The following is a 21,357-nucleotide window of genomic DNA, read 5'->3' as shown; positions in this document are numbered from 1 at the left end:
GGCTTATTAATTGGCAAATGACTTTTGTTTTAAGTTAATAATAGTTTTATAATTATAAAATAAACTGAACAATTACAAGAAATTAATTAATTAATTTCAAATATATTCGAAACAAATGAATTAAATGGTGAAATGCCATACATATTATTGACAAAAATATTTAAAATTGGAACTGCAAAGAAACTTTTCAAAAGCTCAACATATATAGTTATAATTTATTTAGAAATGATTCTTAAAGAATATGCTGTGTTGGTACTTACCGTTAAATAGCAAATAAGTTTTATAATTATAGATGAGAAAGATATTTTAAATATACTTTTATTATATATTTAGAACTGAAAATCGGAAAAGCCGCAAAAGCAATCGATTCTTAACTTATACTTATAATTACTTTTAATTTAATTCATTATGAAATAATATATTTAAATGAATTAGTTTCTTATATATATATATATATATATATATATATATATATATTCTCTTTAAATAAAACTTCAATCAATAAAGTTTATTCCAGTTTTTTTTATTTGTCTTATCACAGATTATTCCGGGAATATTGAGTTGTTCGGTTTGTATAAATTTTTCAAAACTATATATATATATTTATCGAGATACTTCAAATGAAAGGCACATACAACATTTATAATTTAATATTGACTTAGTTTGAACTTAGTTGGTGTTGTTACAGCCAGAATAGAAATCTTTTAAGTCCTTCCAAACCATTCTTATTTTGCCTCTGTGCCGCGCGCCTGAAACTTTGACTTTGGCGGTAGATGATAGTAGCGCATCTCTCAACAGTTGTAGGGGATAAGGAAAACTTGGACTTAAGTCATATCCTTTTGCGTACAAACGCAATTATCTTTTTCAGCCTTCATGAAATGATAGTTGGTTAGTTGTAAGTTTTTGGTGATAAAAAAACTAAATAGACACACTATGGCTTATAAATTAGGAAGCACGGAATATTTATTAAACTATAGCGCTTTTATATTTTATTTGAAATAAAATGAATGAATTATTCTTCTTAATATTAGACAATTAATTATTGAAGTAGATCATGTGTTTTATTTCCTTCATCCCATGCCATTGTATTAGTTTTGTTAATCTTTTACATGTTTACTTTTCAGATCAGTTTGACCTAGAAGAACCACAACAACATAGATGCTGTACAGACGTACGCATAGATGCTTAGACAATTCACAGCTACTAAATTTTCTTCGTGACAAACTCACCATTTGCAAACCACCTTAGGACTATCATTTTATGATGAGTCAGTTGCGTGACATATCATTGTACATTGGAATGGATGAAATGGAATAAAATAGTAAGGATAAAAAAGAAGATAATAGTTGCTGCTGCCATATGCAGTTATAAGAAGGCAGATTTTTAGTGTGTATCCGTACATACTAATTACAGTTGTGGATCTAGTCATGACACGAAAATATGTATCAGCAGAGGGAACGGTTGGGATACTACAGACAAAATGTTGTAAATAGCAGATGATTGTGTTTTTTACAACAAGCATTTTACATATCGCTTAGAGATGAAAAGCATCCCACACACTTTGATGATCAGTTAAAAGTACAGCTTTTATTTTGGCATAAATAAACAAGATCTGCTACGTATCCCTAAACTGGAAGGTCTATATTGAGTCAGCACAGGTCACAGTATTGGTTTCTATTTACTAAAGAAGAATTTTTGTGGTTTTACTATAAAAGTAGTCTGTGAGAGCTTTCAACACGTTAATATTGATTTCTCCTATCACTTAACAAAGTAAGATCCACATAAATGATTGTGTTATTATTTATGATAACACCCGGTATTTTAGACTTAAAGGTTGAACTGATTTCGATTTCACCAACAGAAATGGGTTGAATGCATAATACCTCTGTGGTTCAGGAGAACTGAAGGGCAAGTGAAGATTTGAATGGAGAACAGCAGAGATTATTAGGAATCGTTAAACAAAAGAAACAGGTTTTTAGTGGATTTAAACAGTTTTTTTTTTCAAAATGATACATATTGGTCATGCTTTCATGGAAATTCAGTTTTTCTTAATCACTGATGAAATCAATCTAATTAACATAGAAATTTTAGAAAATCAAATTTTTATCTGTAAAGAAAGTAAATTTTATTGTAGTTTGATTTCATCTAATTTATTTTATATGGTTAATTTACTTGGATCTACCAATCCGTTCCAAAAAAGAAATTGATGTTGTAAACTAAAGTGAGTATGCGAATATTGAAGTAGAAAAAATATATGTGTTTGTATTCAAACGAAGAAAATTTTGCTCATCGTCAATTGGAAAATATTTTCGGAGCATATACAACATGTATGCTAGCCTGCGACCCTTCATCAAGACTATTGAGTTCATATGGGTTTCCGAACTGTGTCTGGTCACTAAGCTGGTTTGCATCTTTATGTTGAGCTTGGTGCTTACATTGGCTGTTTTAATCTATCTGTCGATGTTTGTGTTATTATTCACCACAATTCAATTTGTCCTATCTAAGTAAGTTGTGAACTATTTTACACTTCAAATTCATATATAATAATGCTATCTATAATTTTATTGCTAGTGGCTTGAACATTACTTTTCCAAAATATTTGGATCTATTGAAACTATTGGAACGCATAATTTAAGCTCAAATCAATACCTGTTTTCCGGCTTCCTATTTTCGGATGCTTCGCACAATTTTTGTGGAAGGATTTGATCTTTTTGGAGCAACTCGGCTGCATAAACCAATTTTTAATTATGAGAAGACAGTTTTTTAAATTAGATTTCTCGAGAACCTTAAAATGTTAAACAGTGATATATCAAAATCCTCTGTGAAATTTGATTAATTTTTTTTTTGTTTCAAGTAGATGTTTTTTAAAATTTAATTTGTCAAATTGTCCTGTACTGCAAATTTTAATATATAATTTTATTAAATTATTAAATATTATTAATATTTCCTAACTTGGGTTGAGTTATTAATATATAATAAAGCTTTTGCCATTTTGTTTTTCCTTATCATTATATATCTAAGTATCAAAAACCTTTGTTCAGTATTCAGAACAGTAGCAGATTTTTTTAAACATTCCTTCAATGGTTTTCTTATGTGTGGATTCTATGTTTGATTATATTTTTCTATTATTATCATCTCATATTAAAAGTAAAATACCTACAAAAAATTTATAAAGATAAATGCTTTGAATGCGATAGACTGGCTGGGGAAGTGAAATGTACTTTTAAATAATTTGAATGTTAACTAAGGACGTGTTGTTAAAAATATTTAATAATCTAATAAAATCTCATTCATTTATTGGTTTGGATAAAAATTGGAAGTTTATGACACGACGATCTAGTTAACGACCACGTATCTCAGCCCTATAGCAAAGTAAATTTTACACATGCATTGAAGTTTCTGACCTTAGTCTTGAAATCCACGTTACTTTGCATTTCTTTACACAACCCTTTACGTCGATCACAGTTCCATCATCACTGCTTGCCATTCACCCAAAAATTCCAACTGCTGAACATCTTCAATATCTTGGCCATTTAACGAGAAATTTAATATGTTATTTGCCTTGACTCTCATGGATTTAGTTTTCGAAGAATTTATATTAAGTCCTACTCTGCAAAACTTGCGTGTCTATTACCATGTCATCAGCATACTCGAGATATCCAAGCAGTTGATTGAACATTCAATTAATGTCTGCTGGCGTTTTTTCAATCGCTTGCTGGACGGTATTAAGAGTAGGTCCTAGGTACAGAACGGTATTTTCTTTATATACAATATATATAATGTATATATTATATTTATGCGCATATTTATACGTGTATATATTATACGAGTATATCATACCTAAAAGTTTAGGCTACATTTCCCTATTTAAAAACTTGTTTATATTTAGTTTTATCCATTAAATCACATAACCAAAAAAAATCAAATCAAACTTTTACATAATGAACTTGAAATTATATTTTTTAGTTCATGAATTTTTATTCTTCAAAATTATTTTGTGAATTTTTAGTAAGATTTTTTCTGTAAACTTAGCAAAATTATCAGTTATACAAAATGGCTGGAAACGTCGAATCAACTTATCAGCGTGATTATATCCCACCAAGTGTATTTTGGGAAAGGCTTAGGAGACTTGAGAAACATGTAGCGCCACCTCCATTGCCTGAATGTCCACCACCAATTCAAAGAAAGTGTTCAGACTTCAAAGAGTCTGAATGGACTGGCATATCACCAATGGGTGGGCTCATTAATAAATGTATTGTGCCTCCACCACCGCCACGCCGAAAGAAAAAGGTTAAAATAGAACCTGATATTGCGCAGGAGTGTCTGGCTCAAAATCCATTTGAGTTCATTCGAGTCTTGCGAACTTTTTATCCATATTTGTATGAAAAATTGAAAGGATTGCCACCAGATAAGTTCTATAAGACTAAGCACTTTTACGGCCCTTATACAACTTATCAAATCGATTTCGATCACAAAATTGAACTGCCCGACGAAGACAAGGATGAGAGTGTAGAAATTGCTTGCCAAAATTTACGTAAACGGGTTATGGATATAATAGATAAATGTGCACCAATACCTAAGGAATATTGTCCTATTTTACGACCTAAGCCAATTCGTAACTTCGAGTACTGTGGTGGTTATAAATATCAAAGAGTCAACAAGGTTAGAAATGAACCTTTTAGGCCTAAATATCGGTCTGAATACAACACAACAATTAATAAAACGGCTTGTCTTATCGTGGAAAATAATCTAAACGATCACAGTAAATGTGTACCAACCTGTCGTCATATACTAGAGCACCATTGTCCTCACTTAAATGCATAACTTTACAGTCCTTATATAAAAACAAAATAGCGGTTGGAAAGGATTCAACTGGCATATCAAAGAAAAAAGGTAATATTAAAGACTGAAGAATAAAGAGGAATAGAAGAGGAACAAAATTCAAATAAAGAGAAGAAAAGAATAGAAAAAAACGCAGGAAAAATAATTAAAAAAAACATAAGAGGATGAAGAAAGTTCAAAGAAAAAAATAAAAGAAAAGAAAAAATGAAAGGAAAATAAAAGAAGAGATAGAAAGAGAAGTGGAACTGAAAAGGAACGAAAGGAGAAGAAAACAAAATAAAATAAAATAAAATAAAATAAAATAAATAAAGAAAAGAAAAAAAAGAACATGAAAGAAAAAAGTAGAGAGACAAGAGAAGCGAGAAAAGAGAAGTGAGGGAAAGCAAAGAATATGAAAAAAATCAGAAAAAAATAAGTAAAGAAAATATAAAAGGAAAACGAAAGACAAGATGAAAGAAAAGATAAAGAAAGGGAAGAAAGGAAAAAAAGGAAAAAAAGGAGACAAAGAGAAAAGAAGGGAAGGAAACGAAAATAAAAGAAAATAAGGGAAAAAGAAAAAAAGAAAATGAACTAGTGTAAGAATAAGAAAATAAAAGAGAAGATAAAGGAAAAGAAACCGCATGATAAGAAAAGAAATCAAAATAATATAAGGAAAAGGAAACCATATGATAGAGAAATAAAAGGAATGAAAAATAAATGAATTAAACAAAAAGTAAAGGAAACAATTTATTACGACGTGTGAAATGAGAAGAAGAAGTTACAATGAAAGGAGCTGGGTGCGGATACACATGGTACAACTATTGATATGTAAAGTGGGTGTGGATATAATTAGACGTAGAAGTACATTCTGGCTTAATAAAATATTAAAAACTAACAATATATTATAATATAATTTATATGTTTAAAAAAAAATTTCAAGTAATGTGTTGCATATAAATAACAATTGACAATTTACATAGCAATGGTTGTACTTGCCTGACGAGAACAAAAGATCCTTACTTTATTCAGGCAGATGAATCATTCTGCCATAATAGGTATTCACAACTAATTGAGATAATAATTAAGACAATGGTGGTTATTTGGTGATTTATTTGGCTTTGTAAAGAAGAGAACAAATTTCACATGATGATTAATTCAAATATAGCACAAATAGCTACCAAATCCGATTGTCATGCAAGCATCAATAGGAGACATAATTGTAGACCGGCTTACTTTAGTACTATAATTGACCTCTACAATAAACTTTATTATATCATATCTTTTTTTTGCTAAAACTCAAAAACTATCAAAAACTAACTTTTGATACACTATATCTAAATTAATAATGAAAATACTTTTTCACCGTACACATTTTGTTTCGGTTTTTGGAACAAAAAAACATGTTTAACATATATGCCATTTGTTTTGATATACCCAAACACTCTATATACCATACATATGCATATGGCAAAGAGTTTTTCAGTTTCCACAATCCTGCCGTAACTACTAACGTACTACAGTACTAAGAGAGCACTGTGATGTGGCGTGTACCAACGAACTATGTAGAAGTTGCCATGATTAAGAAAAATTGGAATCTATCAGTCGCTTCTTACGTCTAGAAGATAGAAGATCTATAGCGTTATACTTTATTTGCTAATTATATATTTTATTGGCAACTTATAACAGTAGTGTATAGCGATAATATTAAAAGGAAACTGTGGCCTATTAATTTACTTTAATACAACTATGGATGAGAAGCGTTCTTCTTTTTTTCTTTCTTTCCAAATGAGCCAGAGATCCCATCCATTTAAATATTATTGATGAACCACAGATCGTTTTATGCTGGCCTGGTTGAGTTAGCAAAAGTAGGTGTTTTTCTTTTAAATTTAACTTTATCTGTGTTTTATAAATCTTTTTTGTGTTCTTTCATCTCTACAGAACACTTCCTTTAAGATTTTCCTCAACAAACTTATTCATCACATTTTAACCACATTCCTTTTTATCGCTATTGTCATTATTATTATAAAACGACCTTTTTATATGATAATTAATCACAATGATATTTATTTTATATTTTCATTTTTTATGTGTTTGTATATATGCATTTAATACTATCTATTCCTACTTCGTTTTTATTTGTTTTTATGTTCTCCCTAATCCTTTTCCCAATACGAGTACTGCGACAGAAACTCTTGTGTACTCCTGTGTACTTTGGAACTCTCGCTATATTATTATTAGAACTAGGCTTTTTCAATCCAATTTTTCCAGTTTGTATTGAACCCATTACAGTGAACATTGATCCTTTAATTTCTGTATCCCATCTTTATAGTGGTCTTCCGAAAGGCCTGCAGAATATCTCCCACAAAATCTCTAACATCTTTGGTTTTGTTCAATCTCTTATTTTTTTTTTCATTCAGAGTTACGGGAGTAGACCCAAGTCCTATCCATTGCGATGAAATCAATCACCGATATTGACTTATCAGTAGATTTTTCTTTTCAAACTATTTTTTGTCTTATGTCGCAGTTTATACTTATATACTTTGGAGGGTGAGGTGCTCTGCATATGTTGTGTGCTTGCATTAAGCAAACAAATGGTTAAGCAAGCTTAGTAAAAAGTTCAAATTTGGAATAATTAAAATTATTTATAGAATCAAAAATATAAATTTTATTAAATTTAAATAACTGTTAGAATTTTTTGCCAATTATAATGGCATCCCACATTGAACTACTTTTCGGATTTTTTGCTATAGTTGCAATATTTCGTTATGTCCATGGCTACAATTACTGTGAGGGAGAAGACGCTAAGAAACTATGTAAAGGAAATGTTACTCATTTCATGTGTGATCCGGATCAAATCGTAAGTTGAAAAATTTTTCACCTCTGTGTACGGACCAAAAGTAATATTATCTAACGGCAGTATTGTTACGAATTTTGAATTCACAGAAGTCGATGACCGATGAGTCAGCAAAGTTCGTCAATTGAAAACTTGTTCCCTCGTTAGTTTGCTTTATTGTTGTGGCCGTCAATTTTGTCTTGAGGTTGTCTGGTCTCAACCTCAAAATGACCACTCGCCATGTTTCTACTTGTGAAGAACGTCGCGCAGTAAATATCCCCACAACAGTAGGTTTAGCTTCGTTTGAAGCAGTGGACCCGTGCGCTTCTTGTTCAATTTAGACCAAATAAGTCCACAGGTATTTATTTAAGTATTTATTTAAAACAGATAAGTTTCGGCGAGCGGCATGTTTTGGTTTGCTAGCATACTTTGTAGTCGCCCTATATTCTATTAGAGATGTAATCGTAGTGCTTATCAGAAACTTGATTGCAGCTTGGCTGTCCATAAAAATTTATACGGAAATTATAATGGAAGCAAGATGGCAAGATTTTATTTCTTAAAAAATATGGCACTGCGACCTCTGCTTGTTTTGGTTGACAGTGTAGATATCAACAATAAAAGAACCAAACTCCTGTGCAATGTTTTGCATATCATTATTCAGTTAATTTGGATGTTCTATGTCGGTTCTGGACCAGTAGACAAGAACGCTTCGTCTGAGCGTCGCTAATTAAGCTTGTTTCATTAGAAGTCTTGACGACAAACAATGAAGGTACATGAAAGCAATGGTACAACTTAAAGCTTCAGTAATTTGTATGGAGGAATAACCTCCGATTACATGTGTAGCTTAAAGTTAATTATGTTTCTAGATTAGTTTAATGACGGGTGTGTAAAACCAGAAAATAATTCAAGCTTAAAGACATCTTCTAAAACCAACTTCACTTTAACAGTTAGTATCATAAATTGCTTCGGACAAATTTATCTTCCTGCTGAGTTTAGAGGCAGAAATAAGACCCAGTTGACTCTCGTGCTCTAAGTGGCGTAACATTATTTCTAGGTAAAGAAAATGTAGGAATTTTATACTTTTTAGTGAAGAACAGAACTCTTTGTTTGGTTGGTTAACCCCAAGACTGAATTCAACAGATTATTTTGTTAGCGCTCCTGGGAAAATTTTCTCTATCGAAACAGCAAACACCTCTATTCATGGACTATGCCTTTCGGTGTTTTTATGTGGTAGAGTCTGACTTTGAATGCTCTATTACTGCCCAACACATATTTGTTTTTCTAACTTATAATATACTCTACAAGGTATCAGTTGTGAAGATCTCTTCAAACACATCGCTCAAGCACTGTGTTGTATCTTCCACATTCAAAGAATATATAATATATATTCTCAGCAATTTCGTTCCTGTCATATTTACAGTAATGATCCTATTCTTTTGAAATTTTTGAAAATATAACTTAAAGCAATCTTAGTTTTTGCGCGAGATTTTCCATCGCATATAGCCAGAGCCAGAACAAATTGACAAAACAAATTTTAAAAGTTGCATATAGGATTTGATTTTAGAAGGATTTGCCATCGATATCCAGCAAAGCAGCAAGTGTATATACCTTAAACGCAATAGATTTGTCAACTTGTGCAAATATAGAGTAATGAGCGGTCTCTACAGACTAACCTTTAGAATATTTGTTACTTATAGCATTTTTTATGATAATTCTAACATTTTAGGTTGTACTCTGCATTAATTTTGTTATAAAGTTTATAACTTTTAAATATTTTATTTAGGGAAGAAAAGGTAAGTTTGTGAGTAACCCACCTTTAACAAGATTGATACGTGACCAGCTCCTCTTCTGTCACAATACTGCTCGTAATAAAATCGCCAGTGGTTTAGTTGGATTTCCGGCAGCGTCGCGCATGCGAGACTTAATATGGGATGATGAATTAGCATATATCGCCACCATTCATACTCGGCAGTGCATGATCCAACATGACAGATGTCATAACACTCAGCGTTTCAAATATTCCGGACAAAACTTAGCATATTGTGCCTCTTCAAATAGAATGACAATATCGGAAGTCATAACTCAAGGCTGCGATAGTTGGTTTGATGAAAATGCATTGGTGACGGACAAGGAAAACTTTAATGTAAAATATACGCCAGAGTAAGTTACTCCTTATTTCTTTACTCATTATTACTTGTAAAAAAATTTCAATTTAAGTAAATAATAAGTTAATAGTTAATAAGTTAATAGAATTTGAAGAAGGTTAGCAATGATTGGAGGATAAACAATGAAGAAATAAGAGAAGTGAAACTAAAGTTTATTACTTAAGGTAGGACAAATGAAATGAGTAAGGAATTGAAAGTAATCAGAACTAGTAAAAGTAGAAATAATAAGATAAAGTACAACAATTAGACAAAATAACGTGTAAATTAATTTTGTTATATAGGTATGTCAAATTAATATCGAGGGGATTAGAAAGGTGAAGTACGTAATACAGTTTATGGAAGTGTTAGGGTAATAAGATTTAGATTAGATTAGTTATTTGTGGAAAATGAGTTTCTTCAAAAGTCACGTAAACATAATATACGCTTTTTAATTGTACAATATTAAAATGTGTTTTATTCAACCTAATATTCCAAATCTAATATTGGAAGTGTAGTGTAACGACTTCCCACTCGTTATATCGCAACAATTCGACTCCGATACCACTCGATCAGAAAAACTACGATAAGAGGACATGAATTTTCTTGTGATTCAGAGATTTGCATGGCAGATATCACAACAATATTAAACATGTTATAAATATATGAGAAAGGAAAGCGAACTAAGAAATCGATCTTATTTTATGGATCTTTGACATGTGTTCGAAAAAAAATACAACGTTTACTCCTTTGATGTTAATTATAATGACACCATAAAAAATTTACCAAAAGATAATCTAGTGGTTAAATAAAGTATTTTCTCTTAGATGACGATCTGATCTGAGATCGAGATCGAGATCACAAGCCCTTCAGTTTGTAGATTAGCATCCTTGAAACGTCGAATACAGTAATGAAAAGGAGCGGGGATAACACATATTCTTGTCTTACATCTGTGTAAATTTTGAACTTCTGGCTCTGTTTTCCCTTTAAACGTGCACTGTTACAGGAGTTTTTGGATTAGTTTTTGATATGGTCTATTATCTTCAAAGGGATGCTGCATCTTATTAAACATTTCCAGGTAAAGCTCGACAAAGAGTAAGTGGATTTTGTCACTCTATAGAGTGCCCCAACATTATTCGGAGCGTATGTATGTGGCCGACACATGGACGTCACGGTCAAATCCGGGTTTGTTGCTATGCGGTTCAAAATATCGAAGGCCAAGATTATCTGCAGTGTGTTTAACAATTTAACTCCACGCCAGTTGCGGCAGTGACTTTATTTGTCTTTTTTTTGGAATGGAAACTATTATTCTGGCTTTCCGTTTTTCCATTACTACGCAATATCCATCGAAATAATGGGTCTTTTGACTGGGAAAACACAATTGCGCCATATTTTATTAATTCGGGTTGAATATTGTCCTCGATTTACGATTTTTTAGCTTTTTAATCCCCTTCTTAACTTCGCACCAGTGTGTAATCAATTCAATTATATATCCCAATTTTGTAGGGTTTCATTAATTTGTAGTATGTCGGACAAATGTATGTTAACTGAACCAATCAAAAAATAAATGGATTTACAATATGTTCTCGACAATTCGGATAATTATGTTTCAAGGGTTGTTTGGATTGCTGAAATGTTTGGATTGTCGATCGATTATTATTGTTACTAATATCGTAATAACCTGCCGTTCATATACTGTAACATATTTATTGTATCTTATTATCATGTATATATAAATAAACAAGAAAGATCTATGAAATGTTGTGTCTGGATTATTAAAGAATAATAATTTGTTGCATGATTGAGCGTGGGAAATAAAACAAATAGAAAAATGATGAATACTTTTTTCGTTCCCCCTGTTAATATATTGCAACATATTGATAGAGAGTGTTAGGGAACTATCAAGTTTTATAGAATCAATTAAGAGAAAAACTAAACATAGAAAGGTTTCTGGATGAGATTATGCAGCATAAAAGTCGTAGAAATGGGGCAGAAAAAAAATTTATAGGTTATTATCAGTATTGATGTACACAATATGAAATATAAATTGAACTCTTAAACGTATGAATAAATAATTTCCCCATATTTCTTTATACTTAGCATGCATGAGTTTGGACATTTCAGTGTAATGGTCAATGAAAAGGTTTCTCGCCTTGGCTGTAACGTTGCTTATTGCACAGATGACAAATTTCCGTAAGAACTATTTTGTACTTATTTATATATACATATATACATGTACATTAACATATATATATTCGTTGTTAATTTCGAAAACTTTCGAATATTTCCAGGTATCAATACTATCTGACTTGCAACTATGACTACACTAACATGATAGATCACAAAATTTACGAATCTGATGAAATTGGCAATAGATGTAATGAATATGAAGCGGAATTGGGTCTCATTTTTTCACATCTCTGCAGGAACAATGGCAAGCTATATGATTATTAAAAAAAGGGGTAGTACACTGCGTCCTAAAAAAAATCTATTGTGCTAAGATATATAATTAATATATATAATTTGAATATTTTTTATTCTAGAATAGTGATGTTATTATCATTCATCAGCGTAGCAATAAATATTCTATTATTATTGCTCATACATCGTTATTTTGTAGACTACATGATTTATAATAAAATTATACGTGTTTAATATTTCTTAAATGAAATTCATTTTATTTTGTTTTTGCAAAGAAAAATACATAAACTAAAACAATTCGAGAGGTTAATTCTTCATATATCTAGTTTGACTATCACAACATGAGATTTGGCAAAGTAACTTCAATAAAAGTCAACTACAATTATTTGGAAGTCATAAGGTGGCCGGATTAAGGCTAGCTATTGGGTGTCGAATCGCTGAAAAATTAATAAAAAATTATTTCAAAATGACACAGCCTTCACGTTGCGCCTCCTGAATAGCTACGATGACCCCTATTTTTATTTTAAGCTGTTATGTTAAGATGTTATTATTTATGTTATTGTTTCTCAATATATTCTCCTTTATGATTAATACACTTTTGCATGCGTTAGAACCATTTGTCGAAGCATTTCTTCCAAACTTTTTCAGATACCTCCAAAACATGGCTTTTAAGTGCAACAACGGCTTCGTTCGCTTCTGTCGACAAAAATCGTTGTCCACGCAATTTATTCTTGACGTTCGGGAACAAAATGAAGTCATGGGATGCCAAATCATAACTGTACGGCTGATGACCCCTCTATTCGAGTTTTTAGATGTTCAAAATGTTGTCTCGTTATTAGACGTGATGCGTGTGCACTCACATTGTCTTGATGGAGATGGATAATGATCCGACGACGTTTGTTTATTTTTCGTAGTTCCATAAAGTTTTCCGGTGAACAAATGCTTTTATACTAATCCGAATTGACAGTCTTGCGTTCTTGTAATGGTATACTTGTCACGTGACCAGTTTTCTCTAAAAATCAAGTTACCATTTGTTTCGAACGGCTACGAGCGCGAACAACTTTTGTTGGATTTGGTTCATCTTGAAACCAAACACACCCATACAGTCGACTGCTGTTTATGTTTCGGCTCTTACGCATATATCCATTTGTCACCTGTTACAATCTTATATTCGTATACATCTTTTGAAACACCGCGATTGTACTTCTTGAGTATTTGTATGTACCAATTGAGCACGACACGAGCATCTTTTTGAGATTCTGTCAAATGATAGAGGATTAAACGCGAACAAACCTTGTTCACGTGCAATATGTTATACTCGTATATGCAGGTGAAAATAATGCCTAGGGTTCCACCAGCCTCAATCTCACAGTATGTTGCATGACGATCTTGCATTGCACGTGTCAGTTTTTGCACAGCATCAATGTTTCCAGGCACAACAACTGACAACTGATTTTGGAGGACCTTCAAGAATTCCAGTGAGGTCAGTGAGCGAACTCTGGCCAAGATTAAAATCATTGTACCAGGGCTTCACAGTGGCAAAGGATGGAGCTTCATCGGATGAAGCCAAATGTGGCAGTAAGTTGATCCAAGTGGAAAGTCGTAAAAAATCATCGAACGAAAATTTTATCGTGTTAATTTCATTTTTTCGCGAACACTCAAATTATAAATCATTGTAAATACCACATATAACGGACTTTTGACAAAAAGTCTAAGGTAGGTTGTATTTAATAATGTCAAACGTTCATATGGATACGTCAAATGACACCTAATCACAATCAGTGTTGCCAAGGCTAAAAACATAAACAGTGACCCTCGTACAAGTATACATGCGTAGTAAACTACTGTGTGCCGCAAAACCTTTTAGATGGTCATATGAGTATATCTGGTTGGATTGGATTTTACTATATTCCAAAATATTCCAGGATTGGAAAATGTTCAGGTTAATATGCAACAATTAAGACGCTATTGAGTGAATCAGACGTGGAGTGACTACATAAAGGAATGACATTCTCAAAAGCAGTCAATTACTTCCTGACGACTTAATTGGGAAGTTTTTGTATTCTTGCAATATTTGAGAAAGCTCTTTCACTAACAGCTTTCTCATTGACTGACCGTAATATTACGGTCTCTTCTACAAATATTATGTTCTGTGTTAGCTTATTATAGACACAAACCAATTGATTGAAATTTGACACAAAACATAAAACGCAATATTTTTTAATTATTTTTTAAAGAGGTTTTTGCGAACAGTGGTGACGTATCATCAGTGGTCTTGGAAATAATTCTTTTATTTAATTATTCGTATTAATAATTATTTTTGCGACTGCAAGTACCAGGAATCGACTTGGGTCCTGCCAAATGTGAAGCTCAGAATCATCGCACCTAAGCCAACTGATCCCAAGCCGTACTTGACTTTATTTTTTTTAATATTTTTTATATTTTTTTGATCCATAAGCCTTTTTAACAATAAAAATACAATAAAAGTACATAACAGTAATATCCATTATTTTGTGGAAAGTAACCATAACAACGTTATTGTGTAACTGTTATGAGAACTTAGCTTTTATGAACTCATTAATGTACATAGTAGAGTGTGTAGCCTTCATTTTTACATATTGTAAAATTGAAATATGCCAAATATTAGCTTAATTGTTTCCCTTCGTGTTCTTTTTATTTAAATAAAGCATTCATTTAGAAACGGTACGCGAAAATGCGAAAATGTTGTGAGAATCATTCATTTTACGCGGCCAAGAAGTTATGGCCGCAAACGAAATGTCTTTATAAAGATCGTAATATATTACGGTCATTGGATTTTGCACGTACTGCAACGACTTCATAAGAATACGGTATTCGTTAGTGGTGGCAAAAAAACAAGTGCATGAAGAGACCGTAGCAATGTGAGGGTGAAGATTGTACTTGTACGATTTTAGTCAATACACAAATCAAAGTTTATAAATATTACGGTCTTTGTGTGGCTATGATTACTTTCGAGGAATACGTTACATAGCATACTAGATACCAATGGCAGACTGTTTCGCTGAAGTCCGGCATCACCTATGCCCTCATTTCATTGTTGAGCCCTCATATGGATTATTGTTGTAGCACATGGTCTAAAGATTGATAATGTTGCCCATAAGTTATACGAAATATGCGAAAAGTACGTCAAATAGATTCAAATCTGTGCCCTGTAAATCAGTGTACTTTTCGTGGGTATTTGGCAAACAATACTGAATACAAATCTATAAATCGGTAGTGAAAATCTATAAAAATGAAACATTTTTTGTAGTATGCAGACATGAATCTATTTTTTTAAATAGAAATAAACCATTTGCCATTGATTTTTGAAATGTGATTGTTTTAAGGTAAAATAAAAATATATAATTTATATTATATTTTATTATGAGGAGTGTGTTCCAATTTCACTGAACATTTTTTGAGATTATGCAAGTTTTGTTTTGTGTCAAAATTTTAGTTAAGGTTATATATTTCAAAATATATCAATCAGATTGACAATTCTGATTATATTAAGGTAAGTCCTTAACGTGCAAGTATACCGAAATGGTTAATTGAAATAATTATAATAGATTTATAGGAACATATTGTAGTTACTTTCAAAATCCTTAGAAAGTAATAATTGGTTATATAAATAATTATTAACAAATTATTCCTTAAAATGTGTGGATCTTGGAAAAGTTGAAATCATCATTTCAAGTACTGATGGTTACGAGATTATTCTATTCTATTATAATATTATTCTATAGTACTGATGATTACGAGATTAGAAAAAACCTATCCGAAATAGTTGATGAATTCCTTATAATGCCTGTTTTTATTTTTTTAACTTGTTTATTACTGGAATTTTCTTTAACGTCCGTTTGTACAAGTTACTCATCATCTAGGATTAGACTGAACTTTGAGGAAGGTGATTTCTTCCAGATGTCCATATATATCTTAAATTTTGTGTAAACCTGTCTAAATATCTTTGACAATCCATTACTGATAACCACTATTTGGTGATCCTTATCTAGATCTTGTAATTGATATTTGATATTCTTTTCTTCTGTACAGGTGAAGTACAAGGTATGTATAATCTATTGTCATTTTTTAATATAAATTGCACCCATTTCTCTTAGATTCACTTATAGTAAAAAATTTATTAAATTAATTATTTAAAAATTTAAAAAATTATTTTCACTGCAATGATAAATAGAATCTTGAAAATGTATCCAGGGCCTATACAGTCTGTTCCAGATTAAATAAATCTGATTCCATAAAAATTCATCGATCACCGACAGAGTATGAAAAGCCTTTAAAAAGTTCCTTGAATGTTTTTAGCATTGAAATTACTGATGACGTGACTATAAAATAGATTATAAAATATAAATCAGAAAATCAAAATTAAATAAAGGTTGAGACTACTCCAATTCATTCCAAAATAAGCAATGTAGGTTCCCTTCAGCGCAAAATTAATATTAAAAATTTGTACTTACAGTTTCATTCTAAACGACCCTTCTCAGTAACTGGATATTTTTCGAAATGGCATACTGTTCGAGATGTCATGTAGGTCCTTAATTTAATATAATATTCAGTACATAATGTTATTTATAAATAAAACTTTTGTTAAATAGAAGTTGAAAAAAGACATGCCAAGTGATGATGGGAACGAGGAAGATGAATGGGCTGGTGAAGAACACGAGGAAGAAAAGGAGGAGGAAGAGGAAGATGATGAGGAAGAGGGAGAGGTAGAGGTAGAGGAAGAGGAAGAAGTTTACATGGAAGAAGTAAAAGTGGAATTTGAACCTCTCGAAGAGCAGGAAGAAGAAGGTGAAGAAGAATATTTATGGGGATTCTCTGAAACGGAATCTAGCAATTATTTTGTCCAAAAAAATAAGAAAAAACAGAATGTGAAAATTTATAGGCCAAAAAAGAATGCGAAGAAAAGGAAATATTATAAGCGCAATCATTACATGAAACCAATGAAGAAAAGACGAAAGAAAAAGTAAATTATGGTTTTCTCAATTATAATTTATAAACGTAAGTAATGAAATGGAGTTTTTAGTATATGCAAATTTAAATCGAATTTTTTTTTTATAATTCTTTTCTTAGGATGTCCATCGAAAATAGACTTACTTAGTTTCTGGTAAGTAAGAAACAGAGAAAGTTAGACGTCTGCGTTTCTTACTGGGTTATAAGTAGAAATCTTCTATTCCTAACACCAATTCGAAAAAAAACCGACATTATAAACTCCTCATATCCATAATTTTACAACCGTTTCTACTTTTGTGATCTCACAACATATAATTGGTTGCTGTGTGTTTAATTTTTTAGACATATATATTCTATTTAATAGTCACTACTATGTTAATTTTTTTTCTTGGTGTCAGTAAGTACATTTGTACTTAAATTGTATTTTTGTTAAATATACTTAAACGTTAATATCTTTGTTCAAGTATCTTGTTTTTAATCATTTTATTCGAAGTCATTCTCTTGATCTGTATAAAATCTCAGTTGTCGTATAAATTATGTGTTTATAAATAAGCTAATCTTCTGTAGATGGTAAATGATACTAATGGACGCTGAATCAAATGGTTTAGTCAGATATATATTTCAACTACTTCAGTACAAATTAACACATGTGAGTCAACGTAAAATAAGTGCCTCGTCTTGAAGAATTCTAGGAACAGCGTGTGAAGAGTAACATTTCTTAACAGAGACTTATTTGTCAAAATAACACAGTCATTATCTCTCATTCTTGATATGTCAGCTGGTTTCATGCTGGTTGCAGACACTTACAAAACCAATAGGTGTGAGTTGATATAAACAAGATTTGTGTTCCTAGTCTTAGTTTTCAATATATAAAAAAGTAATGAGTCATTAATTCCCGATATTTTTCGATTCTAAATGTAGAATTTTTTTAATTAACGGTTATTTTTTTTTGCCAATAAAATATTATATTGGATAAAAATTGGATTTAATCTTATATAGTTTGCTTTTTATTGCTTAATATCGGATTGTTTGCTCTAACCAAAACTATTTTACATTATAGAGAAGAAACTTCCATTTTTTTTACTTTCGAACTTCGATCTTTCCTTTTTATTTCTCATTAATCGATTCCATAGACAAATCAGAATACTTTAACTGCCACCTGTGACATAATCTAAAAAAATCTATTATGCTAACAGATCCTTCATTTGTAAAAATAATTGGCAATTTAATTGTATAAATTTCGAAGAGCTATGATATCGCTATAGTGTCCATGCAATTCTTAAAAGCTGGAGAAAGCAAATAAGCGCTGTACTAGATATACGTATAATACATATATACGGGTTTACATACTTTTTATCGTTGTAAAACAGTTGTTAACTCGTTTGGTGATGTAGTATTTTTATTATATGTATATAAATGAAAATGAGTATTTAATTTAACGACATTATGCTCACCTGCACTTTGAAACCAGATTGGCACAAATTCCTGATTCATTAAAAAACTTTTCATAATTTTGAAATAAATTTTTTTTAATAAAAATAATAAATTTATTAATAAGTATTGAATAGAATATATTAACAATATTCCCATTAGTACTATATACTCCAATGCATAACTTCCTCATTATCATCTTAGGCATAATTTCAGTGCACCAGTTTGTAAAGCTATTTCCTCCCTTACTTCTTTCAATATATTTCTTATTTATTTCTTATTTATTTCATTATTTATTAGCATCAAATTTAATATATCAGTAGCTTAAGTATGAAAAACTGTATGTTTCTAAATGAACAGGGTCCTGATTTAAGACAACTGTACTTGGATTGAACCCGTTCTCAAGCTCAAATATTTCCTCCTCTCAGAATTTATTTACATAACGATAATCTGTTCCTAAAATGCGAAAATAGCTTCCACTTAATAATAAGAGTTGTAATTATACATTGTATAATATAACGATCGGATTAACTCAATTGAAAATGTCATGCAATTCCACTCCAATTGTCCTTTATGCAAAAATCCTCCAATTGCTTAATAGTCAAATATATTGCAAAACTTATTATATGTCGAATGTGGCTTTAAGTGCAGGGATTACGGATCCACTAATTCCGCATTAGACGTAAGCTTCAGTTGTGTCGTTTCCCGCACAGCACATGAATCGGCATTAGTCGACAGACAGGATGGCAGGCAGCCTAAAAGGATTATTAATATTCATTTCTGTATTCAAGTAAAGAGCTGCAATGTTTTATTAATTTTTATACGTGTTCGCTAACAACAATGCAGCATTAACATCCAAAATATTATTATAAACATACTACATACATGTGTTCATTTATATACGAGTATACATATATACATAACATATCTATTTGTTTAAGATAATTTGGCATATAGTATGCATACGCAAAATTTCAATTATTAGAATACAATTTCATCATTTGTAATTCAATTCAATGCCTCGCCTCTCCTCTCCTCGCCTCGCCTCGCCTCAATTTGAGTCACATTGATACTGAAACGATTCGATTTGGTTGATAGAAATTCAGAAATTCAGAAATTCAGAAATTCAGAAATTGAGATATTCAGGAATTCAGGAATTCAGGAATTCATGGCACAGCGTTGCCATATCAATTTGAGGACGTGGTTTGGAATTTCATGCATGTCGCCATTCGCAAACAGATTCTTTTGATATTAAATCTAAAGAAAATTATTATACAAATATAAAAAATGTACGAGTTCACATATTTAATAAGAATGTATTTACAATATTTTGAGGCTTTGCGACAAAGCAGAGTTCGGAATTCCCGGGGAGATAATAACATATGACGGAAATAATAGGAGTACCGGCGTGTAAATGTTGAATGGAGAGTATGAAAATAAAAAACATGATAGGAGGCATTATAATGAGTTTGCATGGGGCATTGTATCCAAAAATTCTAAAGATTCAATTTACGTTTGCCTCCAAATGTAGTTGGTTTTCCCAAAAAAAACAGCGCTCAATAAGAGCAAAATTAGGCACAAGCGGCAGATGTGATTTCCTTAATTTTGTTTGCACAAGTTTTCAATTTATTCAAAAATTATATTTTTTTTAGAAAATATAAATAAGAATGATTAAGTAAAATTAATTACTGATCAATAGAAACACTAAATGTGAGTCTGTATTTTTTAACTTGATTAAATTGAATTATATTAAATAAAATAAATAATAAAAACAAAAATAAAAATAAAATTAAATGCAGGAGTATGAGGAAGGTGGGAATGAAATTAAGGCCAACAAGATAATGGATTATTTTCACATAGATGCAGCATACTAATTTCTTAGAGGTCTACAATTAAAAGGTATAAACGATACTCAAGTATAAGAGAAGACTGAGTGCAAAATTCGATGAAAGAAAAAATGTTGTATTGGAAGCAAATTTAAATGCTACCAACTAAAAAAAGCGATTGACACAGAGGGAATCCCAATAATAACCTATTTTTCCGGTATATTCAAGTGATTACAATGTGTATAAAGCATTTAGAGACAAAACAAAGAACGCAAATAATATAGTTGAAGAGCCATCATCCATTACCAACGGAAACAATACTTTGGAAACAATGAGATAAAGGAATAATGAGTATCAGATGATTCCATCATATTCAGATACAAAGTTTAAGATAATAATTCCATGGTAGTGAAACATATTTCCATAATAGAGCACAAAGTAGCAGAGGAGGCATCAATACAGTATCATATTCCTTATAAGCAGATACTATGTTTAAACAATATTTCCATTACGGCTAAATATGGATTGTATAAGTAACCAATGCGTCAGATGAAAACGTTATGCTCTTGGAGATGCTTTTAAAAGAGTTTGCAGAGGAAGTGATAGACTAAATGATCTTAAATTAAAAAATACAACCAATCAGAAAATCATGTAAATCAAAAAGTAACAAACTTATGACTTAAAATGTACTTATGGGAAATTGTATTCACAGTCTTAAGGTTGATGATACCATGGCTTAACTCTTACAGAACAATTTATAAAGAATACGTTGCGGAGAAATGCTGACCGTGCGGAGCACGAAGATAAATAATAGACTATAAAGGATGTAAGGATTTTGCTGCTACTAAATATATTGAATATTGAAGTATGTTATCTGATGTTGTTTATGGCAACA

General features: G+C 31.1%; 4 protein-coding genes and 1 long non-coding RNA gene across 6 annotated transcripts; 4 read left to right on the top strand and 1 right to left on the bottom strand.

Moving 5' to 3' along the window:
* The first annotated feature begins 2,141 nt into the window (after nucleotides 1–2,141).
* Nucleotides 2,142–2,832, top strand: LOC119687223. The gene is made up of 2 exons (XR_005253117.1): nucleotides 2,142–2,504; nucleotides 2,572–2,832. It is a non-coding gene; the product is annotated as an uncharacterized LOC119687223 (long non-coding RNA).
* A 1,221-nt stretch (nucleotides 2,833–4,053) lies between these two features.
* On the top strand, nucleotides 4,054–4,824 carry LOC119688220. The gene has a single exon (XM_038102902.1). The coding sequence runs from the start codon at nucleotides 4,054–4,056 to the stop codon at nucleotides 4,822–4,824; it is 771 nt and encodes a 256-aa protein (XP_037958830.1).
* A 2,662-nt stretch (nucleotides 4,825–7,486) lies between these two features.
* On the top strand, nucleotides 7,487–12,439 carry LOC119687222 (antigen 5 like allergen Cul n 1-like). Its single transcript, XM_038101478.1, has 4 exons — nucleotides 7,487–7,678; nucleotides 9,438–9,814; nucleotides 11,896–11,988; nucleotides 12,087–12,439. Exons 1-4 carry the CDS (start codon nucleotides 7,529–7,531, stop codon nucleotides 12,247–12,249), a joined length of 783 nt encoding a protein of 260 aa, XP_037957406.1. The 5' UTR covers nucleotides 7,487–7,528; the 3' UTR covers nucleotides 12,250–12,439.
* Nucleotides 12,440–13,347: 908 nt separating this feature from the next.
* LOC119688219 lies at nucleotides 13,348–13,734 on the bottom strand. The gene has a single exon (XM_038102901.1). The coding sequence runs from the start codon at nucleotides 13,732–13,734 to the stop codon at nucleotides 13,348–13,350; it is 387 nt and encodes a 128-aa protein (XP_037958829.1).
* Nucleotides 13,735–15,606: 1,872 nt separating this feature from the next.
* On the top strand, nucleotides 15,607–17,597 carry LOC119690054 (major centromere autoantigen B-like). 2 transcript variants are annotated; one of them, XM_038105038.1, is made up of 4 exons: nucleotides 15,607–15,748; nucleotides 16,712–16,779; nucleotides 16,848–17,253; nucleotides 17,326–17,597. In XM_038105038.1, the coding sequence occupies exons 2-3, from the start codon at nucleotides 16,756–16,758 to the stop codon at nucleotides 17,220–17,222; spliced, it is 399 nt and encodes a 132-aa protein (XP_037960966.1). In that variant the 5' UTR covers nucleotides 15,607–15,748; nucleotides 16,712–16,755; the 3' UTR covers nucleotides 17,223–17,253; nucleotides 17,326–17,597. The 2 variants fall into 2 exon arrangements, with proteins under 2 accessions (XP_037960966.1, XP_037960967.1); XM_038105039.1 differs by lacking the exon at nucleotides 16,712–16,779.
* The last annotated feature ends 3,760 nt before the right edge of the window (nucleotides 17,598–21,357 follow it).

The sequence above is a fragment of the Teleopsis dalmanni genome, chromosome X (genome assembly GCF_002237135.1).
Source record: "Teleopsis dalmanni isolate 2A chromosome X, ASM223713v2, whole genome shotgun sequence".
Taxonomy (NCBI): Eukaryota; Metazoa; Arthropoda; class Insecta; order Diptera; family Diopsidae; genus Teleopsis; species Teleopsis dalmanni.
Note: the sequence above shows the minus strand (reverse complement) of the source record. Positions and strands in the feature narration are given on the sequence as shown.

Coding starts and splice junctions, on each gene's coding strand:
- LOC119688220 (XM_038102902.1), top strand. CDS start 4,054: ATGGCTGGAAACGTCGAATCAACTTATCAGCGTGATTATATCCCACCA.
- LOC119687222 (XM_038101478.1), top strand. CDS start 7,529: ATGGCATCCCACATTGAACTACTTTTCGGATTTTTTGCTATAGTTGCA. Junction 7,679..9,437: donor TGTGTGATCCGGATCAAATC/GTAAGTTGAAAA, acceptor TATTTTATTTAG/GGAAGAAAAGGTAAGTTTGT. Junction 9,815..11,895: donor AATGTAAAATATACGCCAGA/GTAAGTTACTCC, acceptor CTTTATACTTAG/CATGCATGAGTTTGGACATT.
- LOC119688219 (XM_038102901.1), bottom strand. CDS start 13,734: ATGATTTTAATCTTGGCCAGAGTTCGCTCACTGACCTCACTGGAATTC.
- LOC119690054 (XM_038105038.1), top strand. CDS start 16,756: ATGGCATACTGTTCGAGATGTCAT. Junction 16,780..16,847: donor CATACTGTTCGAGATGTCAT/GTAGGTCCTTAA, acceptor TTTGTTAAATAG/AAGTTGAAAAAAGACATGCC.